The 20,845-nt window shown below is 43.4% G+C and overlaps 1 protein-coding gene across 2 annotated transcripts in view; it reads right to left on the bottom strand.

The window, feature by feature from the left end:
* Positions 1-584: 584 nt before the first annotated feature.
* SIDT1 (SID1 transmembrane family member 1) overlaps positions 585-20,845 on the bottom strand; it is an 88,094-nt gene continuing 67,833 nt past the window's right edge. The window contains exons 18-26 of one of the 2 annotated variants that reach the window (XR_016392996.1): positions 18,875-19,011; positions 18,129-18,240; positions 14,265-14,341; positions 11,496-11,542; positions 6,984-7,089; positions 6,789-6,899; positions 5,459-5,572; positions 1,637-2,341; positions 585-1,550 (exon numbers count right to left, since the gene is read on the bottom strand). Coding sequence is in view for 1 of the 2 variants with exons in the window: in XM_022552926.3 (XP_022408634.1) it covers positions 2,279-2,341; positions 5,459-5,572; positions 6,789-6,899; positions 6,984-7,089; positions 11,496-11,542; positions 14,265-14,341; positions 18,129-18,240; positions 18,875-19,011 (767 nt within the window). In the remaining variant the exon portion in view is untranslated. Of the gene's footprint in view, positions 2,342-5,458; positions 5,573-6,788; positions 6,900-6,983; positions 7,090-11,495; positions 11,543-14,264; positions 14,342-18,128; positions 18,241-18,874; positions 19,012-20,845 lie in introns of both variants that reach the window. The other variant, XM_022552926.3, reaches the window with a different exon arrangement.

The following is a 20,845-nucleotide window of genomic DNA, read 5'->3' as shown; positions in this document are numbered from 1 at the left end:
GCTTTCAGAGTTGCCTTCCCTTCTCTTGTGAAGAGAGAAGTCCATGAGGACAGACAAAAGTCACACAGCCCTGTGCTACATGTGGATGAGGGACCACTGTGAGTAACTGTGGCTGCCTCCTCCACCCCGAGTTCCTATCAACCCTACAGACGCAGCTGAGTGACTTTCTTGTGGCCTCCAACCATGCACAAATCAGCACTATAGAAAAAGCTAGCAACAGGTACATTTAGAATTGATATTTATAAGAGCAGGCTTGGTCTGGGTTTTTCGTCCTGCTGCAGAGAACAAAACTGACCACAACGTGTAAGTTTGTAGCACAAGACAGACTTTGTCAGAAAACGGTCAAGAATACAGCAGCAGAGTCCGTCCATTTCTCTGGGGCCCCTTCCCCATTTCCATGGACATATTTCCCAGACAAGCTACCGAACAGGTAATGTGTCTTGCAATTTATTCACTTCAGGCCACAGGGCTGCTTGAACAGACTTTGTCGTTCGCATTCTGCACCACCCCACACCCCCGCTTTTTTTTGGATTTGAAAACTTTTAGTGCATTAAAAATAAAAGAATTAGGTCAAATCAGCCAAGTTAAACAGGTTCGAAATTTATTTTAAATGTTAGATTGATACAACCATTTAATAGGTGGCCTTCATATGGCCTATGGAAGCCAACGATTTTTAAGGAATAAAGAATAACAACACCAATTATGAATCTGGGGGCATTTTAGAAAAAAAATCATAATGTTTCATTGAAAGCATCTTTGTGTTCTTAAAATCAGGGAAAGTTTGCCATTCAAACTTCCAAAATGTGTTTTTGAACATTATTTTAGAGAAAATTATATATATATATTTTAAAAAGAATGAAGGATCCTTCTAATGAAGGATCAAGAAAGCAGAGGTGAGAAGGTGACTTCAATTTCACAGGCAAATATATCTGTGTATGCATATTTGCATGTAAATTTTCTGATGACGTCATATCGCAGGTAATACAGGAGTTTGGTCAAAATGGGACTTCCTGGGGGCAGAGCTGCTGGACAGTGAGAGAGTGAAGTGGGACACTGAGTGCTTCAACACCATCCTGGGGAGTGAATGTGAATCAGGTGTGTCAGAGAGACAACCGCCCCGCCCCCAAACCGGCTGAGCTCTTTGCAACTGGAGAGGAGGAGTGAGATGTGTTCACCCTGAGACGGGCCTCCAGAGAAACTCAGGAGAAAGTCTAAAGCCCCTGATCTGCATAAAGCAGCAGAGGAGGGGCTTGGCCGGTTGTACAGGAGCCCGAGAGCAGTGCCCCTGCTTAGAACACTTATTTCTTCCCCAAGGGTGATGCAGGCACAGAATGGAGCTATTTGACTTGGAGGCCTAATTGCCTTCGCTGAATGTACTCCAGGAGCCCAAGTCCTTAACGTGAGGCCTGAGTGCTTGATGCTGATGTCACCGGTCTCCTAGTGCTGTCGGTCATTCCTCTGGTGCCTCCTGCTGCTGGAAGAGTTTTCCCATTTCCCCTTCCGCCTTGGAGCTGGTCTGTGGAGAAGTGGCCTTCCCAAGAAGGTAGAGCCTGAGTCAGGGGGTCAACACACAGCGGTGAGATGAAGACACCAAGGAACAGGGAAGCACCCACACCTTGGTCTCAGGGACAGTTACCTGCCAGGAGCGGGTGACCCAGCCTGATGTAAGAGTCCTCCTAATGCGGTCAGGAACCTGGGGGAAGCGTACAGCATTCCTTTGGTGGAGGTGACGAGCTGGTGCTACAAAACATCTATCCCAGTTGGGTAGGGCCTTGGGGCCACCCCTCTACCAGACTCTAAGGAATCACATCATTCCAGGACTTCGGAGAAGTGGGCTGGTGTTTTGGGATGTCTAGAGCAGCAGATGTTACAGAGGTGCATGGGAGCCACCCTGGAATTTCTGGGCAGGGAGGCAGCTGGAGGGTGGAGAGCAGCATGGTCTCCCCATGGCTGGCGAATATCAGGTGAGGGCGGGAGTGGTCCCAAGGTCAACTTCGATGCAGCTTTTGTCCATGTCTAACTCAGAGTAGTGACAGAAGGGGATGGTGGGTGTTTTTCGACTCTGAAGGGCTTGACTCTGTCCACAGTTGCTGCTTCCCTTCTTGCAGGTTTGGGTCCCCCTGTATCTCCTCTCCTCCCTGCGGGAATGTGTACAGAGCCAACCCAACAGAGGGTGAGTGGAGCATTTGGCAGTGGTTACTTTGCTGCAGTCCCTGTATTTTTCATGAAACAGCACCAAGATTGGTTGCTCTCTCTCCCTGCTCTCCATGCTGGAGGCTTAAAAGACAGGGATCTGGTCTCTCCGAACCACATCCAGGTCATCATCCAGGGTTAACAAAACCTGAAATGAGAGAGGCAGAGAAATGAGAGGAACCCACAGTTGCAATAAATCCCTATTTTCTCCCAAAGACTCACAAGTGCCCTTACTTGTTTTCATGTCTTCTGCAGCTTTCTGCAACGCCGTGCTCTTAACAGGCACTTGTCATAATTACATAGTTCATTTATTAATTCAAATATTTATCAAGGGTCTATTAAGTGCTATTCCACGTGCTAGAGATATGGCTCAGAACAAAAGAGACAAAAATCCCTTCCCTGGTGGGGCTTACATTTGAGAGAGGGCTTCAGACATGAAGCAAACGCATGAGCAAAGTCAAGTATGTTAGCTAGTAATATGTACTAAGGATAATAATTAAACTGTGGTGGGGATATAGAAAGTATGGGATGGGGCGAGGTAAAAAAATTTTTGGTTAACATTTTATTTTTCTAAATTTTGTATTTTTATTTTATATTGGAGTATAGTTGATTAACAATGTTGTGATAGTTTCAGGTATACAGCAAAGTGATTCAGTTGCATATGTATAAAATTTTGTTTTTCATTGGGTGGCCAGGGACATCATTACCACTTAGGAGGGGACATTTGGGTCGGGACCTAAACGGAATGAAACCTTGTTGCATAGAATATTGCCATATAAGAATTGTACCCTAATCCTCCATTTTTAGTTCCCTCTACCATCACTCTCTCCACATGGAACCCTTAGCTCCACTTTTGTTGTCTCTGTCTCTCTAGAGAAGGTGACTATCAAAGATAAAAGCCTTCAGGAATGATGTTTATACAGACTGGTTAAACTTCCCAAACTGGCCACAAGGGGGTAGCCCTGCTCCACTCTTGAGGTTACATGGACAAGACTAAAGTAAGTGGGCAGCGTGAAACCAGGAGGCCTAATATTGGGCTGGCCAAAAGGTTCGTTCGGTTTTTTCCGTAAGATGGCCCTAGTAGCACTTAGTTGTCCAAACTTCATTTGGAACAATTTTGTTAGATTGTGTGTGACAGCTGTCCTATCAGCGTGCATTTAAAAAGAGACCTATCAAAATTGGCGAGTTTTTGTGTAGCCATTTTAATATTGAAGATGGAAGAAAAACAACATTTTCGGCATATTATGCTTTATTATTTCAAGAAAGGTAAAAACAACTGAAACGCAAAAAAAAGATTTGTGCAGTGTATGGAGAAGGTGCTGTGACTGATCGAACATGTCAAAAGTGGTTTGTGAAGTTTTGTGCTGGAGATTTCTCGCTGGACGATGCTCCACAGTCAGGTAGACCAATTGAAGTTGATAGCGATCAAATCGAGACATTAATCGAGAACGATCAATGTTATACCACACGGGAGATAGCCGACATACTCAAAATATCTAAATCAAGCGTTGAAAATCATTTGCACCAGCTTGGTTATGTGAATCACTTTGATGTTTGGGTTTCACATTGAGTTAAGCGAAAAAAACCTTCTTGACTGTATTTCTGCATGTGATTCTCTACTTAAACGTAATGAAAACGTTCTGGTTTTGGGCTTCCCTGGTGGTGCAGTGGTTAAGAATCTGCCTGCTAATGCAGGGGCACGGGTTTGATCCCTGGACTGGGAAGATCCCACATGCCTCAGAGCAACTAAGCCTGTGCGCCACAACTACTGAGCCTGCGCGCCACAACTACTGAAGCCCGTGCACCTAGAGCCCATGCTCCGCAACAAGAGAAGCCACTGCAATGAGAAGCTCGTGCACTGCAACAAAGAGTAGCCCCCGCTCGCCACAACTAGAGAAAGCCCGTGCACAGCAACGAAGACCCAACACGGCCCAAAATAAAAAACAAACATAAAAAGTTCCGTTTTTAAAACAAATTGTGACAGGCAACGAAAAGTTGCTACTGTACAATAAAGTGGAATGGAAGAGACTGTGGGGCAAGCGAAATGAACCACCACCGACCACACCAAAGGTCGGTCTTCATCCAAAGAAGTTGATGCTGTGTATATGGTGGGATTGGAAGGGAGTCCTCTATTATGAGCTAATTCCAGAAAACCAAATGATTAATTCCAACAAGTTCTGCTCCCAATCAGACCAACTGAAAGCGGCACTCGACGAAAAGCATCCAGAATTAGTCAACAGAAAACGCATCATCTTCTATCAGGATAACACAAGACTACATGTTTCTTTGATGACCTGGCAAAAACTGTTACAGCTTGGCTGGGAAGTTCTGATTCATCTGCCGTATTCAGCAGATGCACCTTCGGATTTCCATTTATTTTGGTCTTTACAAAATTCTCTTAATGGAAAAAAATTCAATTCCCTGGAAGACTCTAAAAGGCACCTGGAACAGTTCTTTGCTCAAAAAGATAAAAAGTTTTGGGAAGATGGAATTATGAAGTTGCCTGAAAAGTGTCAGAAGGTAGTGGAACAAAAGGGTGAATACGTTGTTCAGTAAAGTTCTTGGTGAAAATGAAAAATGTCCTTTATTTTTACTTAAAAACTGAAGGCACTTTTTGGCCAACCCAGTGTTATTTGTTAAATGACCTTGTGTACAGGCACCATGGGCTTTTATTTTGGAAAAGTCAAAATTAAGATGGAAGTAGGCTGGGAGTTCTCCTCCTGGGTTGTTATAATATGCATGGCTTCTGGAAAGGTGTTTGGGCAAAAAATGGAGGGACTACAGGAGAGATTTGGAAGAGACTGGTTAGAAGGCAAAAAGAGGCCTGCCTGCTATCCTGAGCCACTCCAAGAACTTGTGAAATGTTTGTAAGACATGCAGTGAGACTGGAAGAGGGGGAGGAATGTGAGTATAGCACAAGAAGGTATAACCTAGTGTGGCTGAGATCGTAGCCAATGCCAAAAGTGGTTCCCGGGGGATTTGGGCATGTGAGTTCTAATCAACAATTCAGTCCAAACATTGCACAACTCAAGGAAAATTATTTTATCACTCTGTGTCTTAAAGTATTGAAGAGTAAAAGGAGAATGAAAATAACGATCTAACCTAAGGATACAGTGTAAAAAAGAAATTCTGTACATTGAATTATAATGAAGACTTGGAAAGGGAAATTAAAAATACAAAAGGGGATGTAAGAAAGAGGGGAAGAGAAAAAAAGGGGTACAGGATGTAAAGCGAGAAGAAATGAAAAAAGTTTTTATAAACTCACCAAGAATGAGAAAAACAGGGCAGTAGCAGAGAGGAAGTGCCAGATGTCATGGTCATCAAAGAAATCCAGCAGGATACACTCTCGATTCTTCTCTCGGGATTCGGCTGGCGTTCCCTGGAAGAAGGTGAGGCAGGATGTAGTGGGGGCATTCCCACAGTTCAACTTCTTAGAGCGCTGAGTATCCAGAAACCTAAAAAGTCACTACTAGATGCCTGGGTCAAAAAGTTAGCTTCCGGACTTCCCTGGTGGCGCAGTGGTTGAGAGTCCGCCTGCTGATGCAGGGGACACGGGTTCGTGTCCCGGTCCGGGAAGATCCCACATGCTGCGGAGCGGCTGGGCCCGTGAGCCATGGCCGCTGAGCCTGCGCGTCCGGAGCCTGTGCTCCGCAGCGGGAGAGGCCACAACAGTGAGAGGCCCGCGTACCGCAAAAAAAAAAAAAAAAAAAAAGTTAGCTTCCAAGAAAACATACGTCCACACAAAACTTGACCACAGTTGTTCACAGCAGCAGCATTCATAAAAGCCAAGAAGCGGAAACAACTTAAATGTCGATAGACTGCTGAACGGGTAGATAAAATGAGGTATATCCATACAATGGAATATTCAGCAATAAAAACATGAAGTACTGATAACATCTACACATGGGTGGACCTAGGAACCATTATGAAGAGAAGCCAAAGACCACATGTAATGTGATTCCATTGATATGAAATGTCCAGAATAGGTAGATCTGTAGAGACAAAAGATAGATAGTGGTTGCCTAAGGCTAAGGGGTTAGGGAGAAATGGTGATTGACTGCTAACGGATGCAGGTTTTTTCCTGGGGTGATAAAAATGTTCTAAAGTTGCCTGTGGTGATTATGGTGATGGAGAGCTAAGACTTCTTCCCTGTTCTGTGCCTCAGATACATCACCCGTTTCCTAGGCCTCAGCTTTCCTATCTGTGAAATGGATTTATAAACACCGGCACCTGTGTATTTGTTTATGGATGGTGACTATGATAAGGTGGAGAAGATACACTAAGCAAGGTTCCTGTACATATTAAACATCCACTGGGAACAGGATCATAATCATAATATGACACATAATGAAGATCACATTTGCAGTGTTGGTAGAGCTTCGTTTTTAAGAGGTGCCACCCTGATAATGATGACATGCCATTTATTGAGCAGTCACGTGTGGATATTGAAAACCATCCCCTTTAGAGAAAGCATTCATGTCAGAGAACATAAAAAAGATAAACAGCAACAAACACATGAAGAGAGGGAGGTAGGAAGGTCATAAAGGCAAGATGGAGAGAGAATGTCATCCTGGAAAAGAAAACTGCCCTCTTACCTCCCAGCTGCTGAGATTCTGGAAGAAAAAATACAAGGCAGCGGCCCACACTGCAGCGGTGGCAACGATGCAGAAGAGCGGGATCAGGAGGATCTTCTCGGAGCTGCGAAGCTGTGGGTGAGAAGCGCTGCTGCCAAGCCGCACGCGTCACCCGAGGAGGGCCCGCGGTGCCCTGCTCCCAGCCGCCACTCTTACCTTCATGATGACGTAAAAGGCCAGGTAGAGCAGCAGGTTACAGATGAAGATGCCCAGCATGTAGGAGGCAAAGTCCCTGGGTCGATAGATCAGTCCAAAGAGGGCACTGAGCACACAGAGGAATTATTTTGTAGCTATGAAGGTGGATTTGTAACATTATTGGCTTTTTCACTTCCACACCCCCATTTCTGGTGGGAGGGGAATTTAAAAATGTTGTAAGTAACTTTCAATTCATTACGTCTTCCTCAGAACATTCATTTTTAACGATTGTGAGGTTCCTATCAGTGGATGTACCATAAGCAATCATCCTACCTCTCTAGTTGAAATGAAGAGTTTTCTCTTTGTCCTTCAGTTGTGCACTATTATTAAAAACTGCAACAATAAATACCTTCAGACATATTGTGCTTTTTTTTCTTTTTGCATTTAAGATGTTTAGAATAGATTACTAGACATAGAATTATCTCAATACTTGGCTTGACACACATTACCAAATTTTTGCTAGCTGTCTAAATTAATACTGAAGTTTATTTTGGTTGGGGTTTGGCCTTAATTTTGCTCCAAATTTCTATTCCGTTCTAACAAAAGTCTTTATTATACAGCCCTTTCTTATCTCCTGGTTTTGAAAGCTTGTGTTTAATACAGACACACCATGCACATATATATATATAGTTGGATTTCTGGCCACTTCATCCTGATTCACTAATTTATAATTTCTAGTTTTGGAGCAGTGGCTCATCATGTTATTGTTGTTTTATAATATGTTAGATTATCTAACAAAGGTTAGGCTAGCTTGCACTATCCAATGTGGTAACCACATGTGGCTATTTAAATAAAAATTAATAAAAATTTTAAAAAAATTGAAAATTCATTTCCTCAGTCACACCACATTTCAAGTGCTCAATAACCACACGTGGCTAATAAACACATCATTCCAGAAAGTTCTATTGAATAATGCTGGGCTGTCACTATACACCTCTGCCCCTCCTTTCTCCGGTTAACCTTTTGCAGAGACCTTTGACAATTTTGTCTAACTAGGTAAATAATTTCAGAATAAAATCCTATTAACTTCATTCCATTTCTAATTCTAAATTTACACATTAACTTGAGAATTGTTATCTTTACAATAGTTAATCTTCTCACCCAGGGCATGCCATCTTTCTTCATTTAGCTAAGTTTTCTTCTATCTCTCCTGATAAGGTAATTAAATTTTCTGCAGAAAGATTCCACACATCTCTCAAAGTTTATTCCTAAGTATTTAAGTGGAAAGCTGTTATTAATGGAGTGTTTTTGTTCATTTTTTAAAAAATTTATTTTTTATTGAAGTATAGTTAATTTACAATGTTATGTTAATTTCTTCTGTACAGCAAAGTGACTCAGTTATACACATCTATACATTCTTTTTAATATTCTTGTCCATTATGATTTGTCCCAGGGTATTGAGTATAGTTCCCTGTGCTATACAGTAAGACCTTGTTGTTTATCCATTCTGTATGTAATAGTTTGCATCTACTAACCCCAAACTCCCAGTCCATCCCTCCCCCGCCCCCCTACACTTGGCAACTACAAGCCAGTTCTCTATGTCTGTGAATCTGTTTCTGTTTCGTGAATAGGTCCATTTGTGCCATATTTTAGATTCCACATGTAAGTGATATCATATGATATTTGTCTTCCTCTTTCTGACTAACTTACTTAGTATGATAATCTCTAGTTGTATCCATATTGCTGCAAATGGCATTATTTCAGTTTTTATGGCTGAGTAGTATTCCATTGTATATATGTACCACAACTTCTTTATTTATTCATCTGTCAATAAACATTTAGATTGTTTCCATGTCTTGGCTATTGTGAGTAGTGCTTCTATGAACATTGGGGTGCATGTATCTTTTTGAATTATAGTTTTCTCTGGATATATGCCCAGGAGTGGGATTGCTGGATCATACGGTAATTCTATTTTTAGTTTTCTGAGGAACCTCCATACAGTTTTCCATAGTGGCTGAACCAACTTACATTCCCACCAACAGTGTAGGAGGGTTCACTTTTCTCCATACCCTCTCTAGCATTACTTATTTGTAGACGTTTTAATTATGGCCATTCTGACCATTGTGAGGTAGTTTTGATTTGCATTTCTCTAATAACTAGTGATGCTGAGCACCTTTTCATGTGCCTATTGGCCATCAGTATGTCTTCTTTGGAGAAAAGTCTATTTAGGTCTTCTGCCCATTTTTTGATTGGGTTGTCTTTTTGTTATTGAGTTGTATGAGCTGTTTATATACTTTGGAAATTAAGCCCTTTTGGGTCGCATTGTTTGCAAATATTTTCTCCCATTCCATAGGTTGTCTTTTTGTTTATGGTTTCTCTTGCTGTGCAAAAGCTTGTAAGTTTGATTAGGTCCCATTTGTTTATTTTTGTTTTTATTTCTATTGACTTGGGAGACTGACCTAAGAAACTTTGGTATGATTTATACCAGAGAATGTTTTGCCTATAATCTTTTCTAGGAGTTTTATGGTGTCATATCTTATGTTTAAGTCTTTAAGCCATTTTGAGTTTATGTTTGTGTATGGTGTGAGGATGTGTTCTAACTTCATTGATTTACATGTGGCTATCCAGCTTTCCCAACACCACTTACTGAGAGACTGTCTTTTACCCATTGTATATTTTTGCCTCCTTTGTCAAAGATTGATTGACCGTAGGTGTGTGGGTTTATTTCTGGGCTCTCTATTCTGTTCCATTGATTCATATGTCTTGTCTGTTTTTGTGCCAGTACCCCACTGTTTTGATTGCTGTAACTTTGTAGTATTGTCTGAAGTCTGGGAGGGTTATGCCTCCTGCTTTGTTCTTTTTCCTCAGGATTGCTTTGGTAGTTCTGGGTATTTTATGGTTCCATATGAATTTTAGGATTATTCTAGTTCTGTGAAAAATGTCATGGGTAATTTGATAGGGATCACGTTAAATCTGTAGGTTGATTTGGGTAGTATGGCCATTTTAACAACATTAATTCTTCCAATCCAAGAGCATGGGACATCTTTCCATTGATTGTTAAATCTGATTGCAGACTTGGGTCTGATTTTAGTTCTACTAGAGGCAGGGACAAGCTAGGTGATGCTGACCCTGCAGACACTATCATCAGTTGTTCAGTATCGTATCTCCTATCAACAGCCTCCATCCTGTCTTACAGAGTCGCCAGGACTGTGGGGTCTTCCCTAAAAGGGTGGCCGAGAGAGCATCGCAGGTGACCACGGCCAAGAATCACCCATCCTGACGTGTCCTTGAGTAAAGGACAGTCCTTCACAGGTATGGACCTTCCCCAAGGTAAACCCTGGGGCAACAATATTGTGGGAAGTTTCTTCCAGAAGCATGTGGCCCCGAAATAAGATTCAAATTCTCATGACTTGATTCTGGCTTTCCCTGATGGTGTGCTTATTTCTTTGCATCTGGTATCTTTTTTTTTTTTTTTTTTTCCCGATACGCAGGCCTCTCACTGCTGTGGCCTCTCCCGTTGCGGAGCACAGGCTCCAGACGCACAGGCTCAGCGGCCGTGGTTCACGGGCCCAGCCGCTCCGCGGCATGTGGGATCTTCCCAGACCAGGGCACGAACCCGTGTCTCCTGCATCAGCAGGCGGACTCTCAACCACTGCGCCACCAGGGAAGCCCTGCATCTGGTATCTTAAAGGGAGGAGGAGTAGGGTGTCACCTTTCTATCAAAGGTCGCTGACCCAGAGGAGCACATCAGCTAAGAACCACTAATAAAAGCAGCTCAACATACTTATTTTTTGAGGGATCAATAAAACATCTCACTCATTCACATTTGTAAGTTAAGAGTAAGTTGCAAAAAATAGATACATAAAATACAGCTAGCAGAATTGTACTTCTGTTGCACTGTTCTACTTAGAGGTCATTTGAGGAAACAAGACCAAGGTGATAATGAGGGAAAAGAAAAGGAAGAAAAATGATATAGGCAGAGTAAGAAGATTGAGACCTGGAGGGAAAGAAAGAAATGAGAAAGACACACACACACACACACACACACACACACACACACACACAGACACACACACACACACAGACACACACACACACACCCTAGTAAGAAAGAGAAATGCCTACCTGGTAGCCTTTATGGAAAGTTCTAAAAAGAGTTTAAAACTGTTGCATTTTTGCTGCTGCTGGCATAATTACTCTCTTTGTATATATGTGTGTATGTGTGTATATGCATATATATCCAATCTAATTTATCCACCTAGATATAGCAAATTTGATGTTTGTCTTGTTGAACAAATGAGCTCAGGGCATCAGTGTGTTGAACTCATTGCTTTAAGGGAGGCAACTATTGGTACACAAGAGCTTCCTAGTGCATTCTTTGCAGGACGAAAAATAGCTTTCAAGTCACTAGAACAAGCACATGCTCTCCTTAATTTAAGACTTCTTTATAAAAATGACAGCCAAGGAAAGCTAAACCACGGTGTTACAGAGAAATTAATAAAGAGAAAAACGTGTTTTCCTAAGACTACTTACAAGGACCAGTTAACCAGATTCCCCACGATGAGCAATACCATTCTGTCCTGGAAAGGAGGAAAGAAAACATCAAATGAGGGGCCGCACATACTGCTTTTTAAAAAACTTACCATAGGGGAAGCATCAATTATGGGAAAACAATTGCCTTGGTGGAAACAATTTTTCTATAGTTTTAAGAGAGCTGTGCCTATGACTGGAAAGTCCTCTACGAGGACTAAATGGCAAAGCCTCTGACTGCTAACAGACGTGACCTCGTCCCTGTAAAAGAAAGCCTGGTGAATAAAGCAGAAGTCTTGCTGTTTTCCCCCCAGTTTTTAAAGGAGCTGGGCGCCTGGGCCCACCTCTTGGCGGGAAGGCTGGTGGTATGTGCTGATTACTCAGTAGTTAAAAGAATTCTGCCACCACTGTTCTGTAACCAAGGACTCTTTCCCTGGGTTGTGTTAACTGGTGGGCCCTAAGGCAGCTGTTGGGATGCACCTGGAATTAGTTTCATTATTCTGGCTCCAAGGAGGTCCTGCAGCTCCCAGGCTCCTGGTTTCTAAACACATGGCCTTATTAAGATTAAAGTTATTGGGGCTTCCCTGGTGGCGCAGGGAAATATCTTCCTTTTAAAAAAACGAATTCATCTACTAGAAAAGCCAAAATCCAAAACACTAACAACACCAGTTGCTCGTGAGGATGTGGAACTCTCACTCGTGGCTGGTGGGAACGCAGAATGGTCCAACCATTTCGGAAGACAGTTTGGTTGGCAGTTTCCTAGAAAACTAAACATACTTTTACTGTATGATCCAGCAGTTGTGCTCCTTGGTATTTACCCAAAGGAGCTGAAAACGTGCCTATACAAAAACCTGCCCACAAAATTTTATAGCAGCTTTATTCATAATTGCCAAAACTTGGAAGCAACCAAGATGTCCTTCAACAGGTGAACGGGTAAATAAACTGTAGCACATCCAGACAGTGGAATATTAGTCAGGACTAAAAAGAAATGAGGGCTTCCCTGGTGGAGCAGTGGTTGAGAGTCCTCCTGCCGATGCAGGGGACATGGGTTCGTGACCCGGTCCGGGAAGATCCCACATGCCGCGGAGCGGCCGGGCCCGTGAGCCATGGCCGCTGAGCCTGCGCATCCGGAGCCTGTGCTCCGCAACGGGAGAGGCCACAGCAGTGAGAGGCCCGCGTACCGCAAAAAAAAAAAAAAAAAAGAAATGAGCTAGCAAGCCATGAAAAAACATGGAGGAAACATAAGTGCATATTATTTCAGCCAATCTGGAAAGGCCGCATACTATATTATTCCAACGATATGACATTCTGGAAAAGGTAAGACTAAGGAGACACTAAAAAAGATCAGTGGCTGCCAGGGGTTGGGGAGGAGGGACAGGTGGAAAGAATAGATGGAGCACAGAGGATTTTTAGGGCAGGAAAACTACTCTACCTTCTTTGATACTATAATGATGAATATATGTCATCACAAACTCGTCAAGAAAACCATAGAATGTACAACACCAGGAGTGAATTGTAATGTAAAGTATAGACTTTGAGTGATTATGATGTGTTAACATAGGTTCACTGACTAGCAAATGCACCTCTTTGGTGAGGGTGTTGATATGGGGAAGCTGTGTCTGTGTGGCAGAGGGGCATACGGGAAATCTCTGTATTTTCTTCTCAATTTTTCGGTGAACCTAAAAAAACTAAAAACTCTTAAAATGCCCTAAAAATAGTCTGTTTAAAAAAACAAAGACAGCCTGCATCAATTAATGTAAAAAACACCAGAAACACTAATTTCCCCTTATGGTTCACAGCTGAGGCATTCTTCTCTCTCCTAATACTCACAGGTCCTAATGGGCTTTTAAGTTCTCCCCTGAGTAAAACCCTCCAGCTTCAATTCAATTTTTAGTGCCTATAGCTCCTGCCCAAGCTCTACCGGGCTTAAAACATTCCCAGGTTCCTTTTTGTAAAAATCCTTCTGATTATAAACTATCAGCAGGAATTTAGTGAATGCCTGTGTGCCAGGCCCAAACGGCATCACTAGTTCTGATCACAGCATGGGGTAAAGGTTGGGGCAGTGGCTCAGAGGAGGTATGTAGCCTTCCCAAGGTCACTGGCCAGCAAGCCAAGGCAGCTGGGAGCAGGGCTGATCCCAGCTCAGTGTAGAAACTACACTGATCCCTCCGCTCAGTGTAGAAATGTGTAATATATTGAAAACCATACGGTAGAATTTTTAAAAGTGTATTTCTGCCATCAAGCAATAGCTACAATTTTGAGAAAGCATTCATGCTCATTGTAAAAGTCAAACAATGTATAAAAAGCAAACAAATGTATAATGTGGAAAGTTCCTAATGAAAGTGATTGGAGTGATCATATGTCCCTAGTTTGCTTGGGACAGTCCAGGTGTCATTATTAATAGTGCCCTCTCTTCACTTTCACAAGTGAAATAATCATACCTCTTTGGATGATTATTTATAGGGACACCCTATCTTGACCCTCCCTCCTCCAGCAATCATCACTTTAATAGTTTTGTGTGTGTATATACATACATATGTTCTTTCTATACTAGCAATTTTTCATGTACAAAAAAGGAACCATCTCAGCGTGTCTTTTAAGAGTGAGAAGGGGAAGCAAGATGCCTCTTCCCTCACTAACTGGACTTCAGCCACGCTAGGCCATCTGGCTCTCTTGGTCTGGGAAGCCTTGTGTGACTACCCCGAGCCTGCCCCTCCTGCTGTCCTCCTGTTGTCTGGGAGAAGGCCAAGGCATGCAGGAACACACACTTACCATATAGAGAGGCCGGCTGCACTGCTGGATGCAGTCTGTGTAGCACACCATAGCGGCCCGTCGGAAAATTCCCAAATCTGCAGATGACACAATCGCATGGTGAGAAGGCTTGATCAGAGATAATCCACAACACTCCCCTTTGGCCCAAGCTTTTGTGGCCAGGATGATGTCACCTCATAAAAGCCATGCTTTGTCCCTAATAGGTCAGCAATAAATGTTTGCTTTAAAAAACGCCACCCACAGCTGCCTGGGCTTTCGTGGCAGGTGTGCTCTATCCATGCAGCATCCCACAGAAAGGCAGGCAAGATGGACACAGGGAACAAGCACTCACAAACCATTTGGGGGGCTGGCCAACCCTCCTATGGTCTCCTTCAGCTAAGTTTCCCTCTGTTGATAGTTTAGTGTTTTCTTTACAGCAGAGATGTATGGGGACTCTCAAAAGTCACCTTGAAACATCTGCTCTCCCTAGACCATGGGAAATCTTAGCTTGTAAAAATTCGAATCTGTGTTTCTCAGTGTGGTTATAAGTCAGTAAGAATTGAACCGGGGACAGTGGGATCTACTAAGCACGTTCAGGAAGCCTGTACGTATGATGATTGTTTTATGAGCAGGGTCAGGGCGAGGCTGGGGTCTTCCCGAAGTGAGCATTTCAGTAAGCGTGGACCCCAGCTCTGCTGTGCTGCTGTTCCTCTTCAAGGCTACCCCTGGGGTCAATTTAAGCAGCGTTCACTAGACTAGATACACTGTGGGGTGGGGGCGCGGGCGTGTCCGTGCACTAGCCCGGAAGAGGCGCGTTGCGGGCTAGGTTGGGGTGCATCCCTGCCTCTGAGCCTCTCTCCAAACCCCCTGCCCACCAAATCCTGCCCAATCTGGAAGAAGTGTTCAGAAAGCAGAGTTGGCAGGTCAGTCAGGCAGGTTGCTTTGTTAAGGAAACAATGTAGAAAACCCTGGGGAGGGTGGCTGAACGTTACCTGTGTCAGACACATCTGAATCAGTGGGAAGCAGAGAATTGAGGAGAGAAAAAAAGATTCGTAAGAAGGTAGCCAAACAGGTAAACTACTGGTCATTTTATTTTTCTCTCGAAACAGATGACTTTAATTTTGTTTTCTGATTACAAAAGTAATCTTCTCGTAAAGAACACAGACTCCTTCTGCCTGTCTCAAACGTTCAGAAGTTCACTACTCTTCAAAGCGTGAATCAGACTTTCCTCTCTCCCTGTGTGCTTTTGTGCACCACTTGCAACTTATAATCCATCCTCTGCCTGTGGTCCTTTTCGGGAAACAAGAGGCACGACGGTGATCTGGGCAAGTAGCTCTGCAGTTTTCTGTCCTGCTTATGAAATGCTCTGCCTCATTGCTACTGCCTTTCCTCGTGTCCACTTTAATTTTCCTGTGTGGCCTAAGGGCCCCAGAGAAAGGAGTCTGTGATTTGAGAAAGCAAAGGCAGCTTATGGAATGGGCAGAGAGGTTGGTGCTGCCTGAACCACTGTCCACTAACCCGACTTCCTGCCTTTGGACTAAATGTAGATGCAATTGTCACAATGTTTTCCTTTTGACTTTGGTAAATCCGTAACCACTTGGGGGAGACTCCCTAGGTACAGAAATTTTAAATGTTGGGTTAAGTTGTGTGAAGGTTATCTTCCCTTTGCCCCTCCAGACTCACCTGCCATGTCTCTCTGTCCTCACCACGCCCAGGGAGGCTGACTGCAGGGACCACTCAATGGGTTCCCTCGCTCCCCTTGGATTTGGACAATGAGAAACGCCAGCAGGAGACTGGAGGGACAGAGGAAGGAGAGTGAGCCCAGAGTACTATCTGTCTGGTGCCTTCCCTGTGAGGTTGCCTGTCTGTTAGCCAAAGGTCACTGCTCCACGCTCATGGAGGAAGGTGACTTTCTCTCCGTGATGCCCTCCTTCCATGTTTTGGTAACCACTTCCTCTATGCCCTTTTGGGCTTGTGGGTAGTAAAAGCTTCTCTGCTACTAACCCCAGGTTACTGTGCTACCCCTTTCATTCTTCCCCACCCCACCCCTGTCCTATGAAGAGTCCCTCTGTGAATAAATCTTTTGTCTTTGTATGTGATAGCTTTTTCCTGTTGGGACCCTGACAAACTAGTACATGGTTATAATAGACTACATTCAATTTCTCCTTTTTTAAAAAGGTAAATTAATTCAGTATTGCAAAGTTGCATGGGGCCAAGGTGGTATAAACATACTAAAAGCTCCTCTATGTATTAATGGTCACTACCATTACATATATCTGTATTCAAGTTTATGTTTCCAACTTGCAAAACCCAGAGGAACAGTGCCTAACTTATGTTCCTTTTGAGAGTTTAGTTTGTATGACTTCATTCACCTTTGAGTGTGGAGGATGGAGCATGAACAGAGTGCTGTACCAAATGTTCTACCCAACCAGCTATTGATGCTTCCACTGGGGGAGGGAGTTGGAGGTATACCGGCTATGTTAACACCAAGGGTTAATCTACTGACCATGCCAAAAGGAAAAACTGAACTGCCAAAATGAGAGATTGTTTTATTTGGTCTTCTAGTCCTAAAGCCACTTGTTTATGTAGAATCGCTCTTAGATCTGGGCAACAGGGGTGCCATATTTTAAAGGCCCTCATTCCCCAGTGACTGAGGAGTCTGCAGGGCAAGGGGACTGCTTCTTCTAGGCCACATTCTGAATTCCTGGACCCAAGAATTCCCTGTCCTGATGTCCTTGAGCCCGCTCTCAGAGCCTGCATAGGTCCTTTCCCTGGTTTGTCTTCCTGAGGGCAGATAGCACCACTAGAGTATGCACTTCTAGTGGCAAGGAATGGCCAATTGGATGTTAGACAAGGGTGTCCATATGCATACCTGTGAGACCCCTTAAGATGCAGGACAGAGCCAGAGGTGAGAAGAAAAGAGGGGCAGGGGTTGGGGACCAGCTCTCCTGTATAGCTATGTTCTGGAGTACTCTTCCATGCACCTGAGAATTTTAAATTTGAACTTGTACCTTGTAGGTTGTAATGAAGGTATGTTTATCAGCTTCTTGGTCTTCCTTCTTTCTTCCTTCCTTTCTTCCATATATTTAATACTTTTTTACTCTGCTTTATAACTTAAACATTTTTATACATATGGTAAGTGGGCTTTTATTTACAGTCTTGCCTTGGGCTCTGCAAATATTAGGGATAGGCCTAGTTTATATATATATTGGTTTTTCTTGAAATATACAAATGAATCTTTGAGTCTGACTTCCCGGACTTTAAAATGATGGGTGAAATTTAGATGCTCTAAAATGACTTGCACCTGCTCAAATGTATGCTGACTGACCAAGAGCAGATCAGAAGCTGATTTCCACGGAACACTTGGTGATCTAACGTGATACGTTCATGCCGTCAGAGGGCGTTCGGCAGGTGTCCTGCCTCTAAGATTGGCAAGTCGGTCTCCAAAACTTCCAGCTCCAGAATTTGAAAATAATGTAGAATTTATTCTTGTTAACCATTTAGGATGGTTAGAGAAATGCTCCTTTTAAGTGCTATGAACTGAAAAACATTCTTCTCGGTGGAACTAGCGGTGTGATGATCGTAGTGTTCTACAAACGCACTTTCAAAGTTTGGTGAATTGAAAACCTTTGGGGACTTGGAGTTAGGAGGACGCCTCAGCTCTGAGCTAGCTTAGTGTCTCAGTTGAAAACAGAACTAGTGATAGTAGATTGTTGCTATCTTATACAGGAGAGGAAGCTCTTGGAGAGAATATATGCTATTAAACACAGAATTCAGAGCAAGCATTCACGGTGACAAGTAACACTTCCGTTTAGGATAGGCAAGACAGTCCTTTCTCAGGGTGAGTTAATCAACATGTTTAGTATAGAGTAACAGGTGACTCACCTATCTTGAAACGACCCATGTAGTAGATCTGGGTGCTGAGGGCCAGAGAAGCCAGAATATGGATTGCAGAGAAGATGACCCAGAACAACCCCAGGTCATTTTTCCCAAACACCTAGGAGTAAAGATGGAAGTTACCTTCATCTGGGTTTTTTTTTTTTTTTCCCCCAGAGAACTTACTAAAATTGTTTCATCTCTCGTGTATGCATAAGCTGTCAAAAACCTAGCTGTGTGTGAATTTTGGTTTTTCTCCCTTCTCTGATCTCACAGGGACCTTACTGCAGCCAGGGCGGGAAAAAGAATGGCTACCTGGCCGAATGAAAAAGAAAGAAATGGAAAAGGGAAGCAATGGGTGAGGCAGCTGAACAGCAGGTGAAGAGGCAGTAGGTCTAAAGCTGGGAGCTAACGCTCTTCAAATAACAGAAGATGACTGGTGCATGTGCACGCACATTTAGAAAGTGGTTTTTGTCCTTTCAAGTCAGTCTCTCTCCCATCAGCCTGTGCATCTCTATTCCAGTCTCACCCGAGTCAGGTCCGGCTTTGTATTGACACTGTCCAGGGCCGGTGTTCCAGGGGCCTGTTACATTATTAAAAATTCTAGCTCAGTAACTAAACTGCTGTGAACGGACCAGTGATGAGGGTGTGTCATGAGCCAAGGATTATGATTAGTTAAACCTGTTCACCTGGGGTCCAAAAAAACAAAATACAAAGCCTCCCAAGAGGGCTGCCGGCTGTGGGGAGGGACGCACCACTCCAAGGACGGTGAGCGTGATGACCAGGGCGAAGGAGATGTAAGCAGCGTAGGCACTGGCGTTGATGTCTGGGTGGCGGGTCTGATAGAGCTTCAGCATGCAGAGGCCGGCGATTATGTACATGAAGGAGGTGTCTGAGGAGAAGCCGAGACAATCGAGATCCAGTAGGTGGCAGACAGACCTCTCTTCAGCCTCAGAGAACCCCTCCCTTCAGGCCTTGGAGTATTTGCTGCCCTCAGCCTGTGTGGTGACCTCCAACACACCAGCCTCTCCAGGCACATTCTAGGTAAACCCTACACACTCCACCTCTCACCCCCTCCAAGGGGGGCATTCCTAGCTCACAGAAGAAAAGTATCAGATGATATGATGAATAATTGCCTATCCCCACTCGCAGGGCTATGTGTGTATAAACGCTCCTGTCCAACAACAACAAAAGAATCCCTAATGGGAACAGGGCAGTGTGACAATAAAGAGAATCCTACGTGGGTGCAGGAGGTCCTTCTCAGTATACTGAAACATAACCACATTGATTACTGCTCATATACAAGGCTTTCTAGCCTAGGGATAGAAGACAGCTAGAAATTCCATGTGGCTTAGCTGCATGGGGGTTAAGGAAATGCAAATTAAAACAGCCATGCAATGTCCCATGTTACTAAAAAATTGGCAAAAGTGTAAATGTCTAATAATAACACATGTTAGTGATGATACGGGGGAAGTGGAAACTCTCACTCAGCCAGTGGGAGTGGGAATTAATATTCTGGGGAGAAAGTTGGCTGTTTTTGGTAAAATGGAAGATGCATCAACCAGGACCATGTGACCCCAAAATTCTACTTCTAGGTATTCCAGGGAACCTCTCTCCCATGTGCGCAACAGGCACAGATGAGGCTATTCATTGTAGCACTGTCTGTACTAGCAGAATATTGGCAACCTCTAAGTGTTGTTCAATAGAGGAATTGATAAGTGTGGTATATTTTTATTACAGAATGACAATCTTTAAAAATGAATGAACTGGATATCCTTGATTTAATACCAATAAATCTTGAAAACATTGTTGAATGAAAAAAGAAGGATGCCGAACGAAGTGTGATAAATTAATATTAATTTGTTACAAATGAAGAAAAACTATAAAAACAAACTGGAAGGATAAATATAAAATTAATCACAGTTGTTGCTTCTAAGGAAGGGGAGAGTTGATAAGTTTAGAAAACAGTTCAAAATGGGACCTCAACTTTACACAATGTTTTATTTCTTAAAGTAGATTTAAGGCAAATATTTTAAAGTGTTGGCATTTGTTCCTTCTGAGTGGTGAATGATATTATTCTCTATAGTTTTCCTCTATTAAAAATATCTTCCAATTTAAACAAACTAAAACGTGATGGAGAATTTCTGTGGTGTTGTGAGTTAACAGCCAGAGGCTAGAGCACAAACACAAAATAACTGTTTTTAAAAACCTCATCCTCGAGTGTGGAGGACATTGTTAATTGCCTTCTTCCAGCATCAGCTATTCCCTTTCTCCATCCTAACAGCATCTCGATACCAACTCAAATATCTCAGCCCCATTTTCTATTCAGAAATGCACACCCTCCCAGACCACTTGCTTTAGGAAAGCTAACCGCACCCCTGGTTCCAGGGAAGGGTCTCATTGTTCTAAAGGTAACCTCACCTCCTTTGCCACCGTGACTGGTGTAGCAATGCTGGCCCGAGCTAACCCTCACACAGAGAAAGATTCTGGAGTGAGCTCAGGGCTGTGTAAGCTGTTGAGGTGTGTGGGGCTGTTATCTGGGGAGTTTAGGGAAAAGAAGTTTCCTGCTCTCAAATGAAGGCTCCTGGAAGCCAGCTCGCTGCTTTCTCTAGACATCATGGTGCGGAGACAGGAAGCCAAAGACCTGCTGTAGCTATTTCTGCCACCACGAGGGAAGGCAGCTGGAGGAGACCACCAGTGTGCAGGCTGGGTGCAACCAAGGGGAT

The sequence above is a fragment of the Delphinapterus leucas genome, chromosome 4 (assembly GCF_059928025.1).
Source record: "Delphinapterus leucas isolate spDelLeu-1000000601 "Yukka" chromosome 4, BTC_Dleu_Yukka2, whole genome shotgun sequence".
Classification (NCBI taxonomy): domain Eukaryota; kingdom Metazoa; phylum Chordata; class Mammalia; order Artiodactyla; family Monodontidae; genus Delphinapterus; species Delphinapterus leucas.
This window is presented reverse-complemented; position numbering and strand designations above follow the sequence as displayed.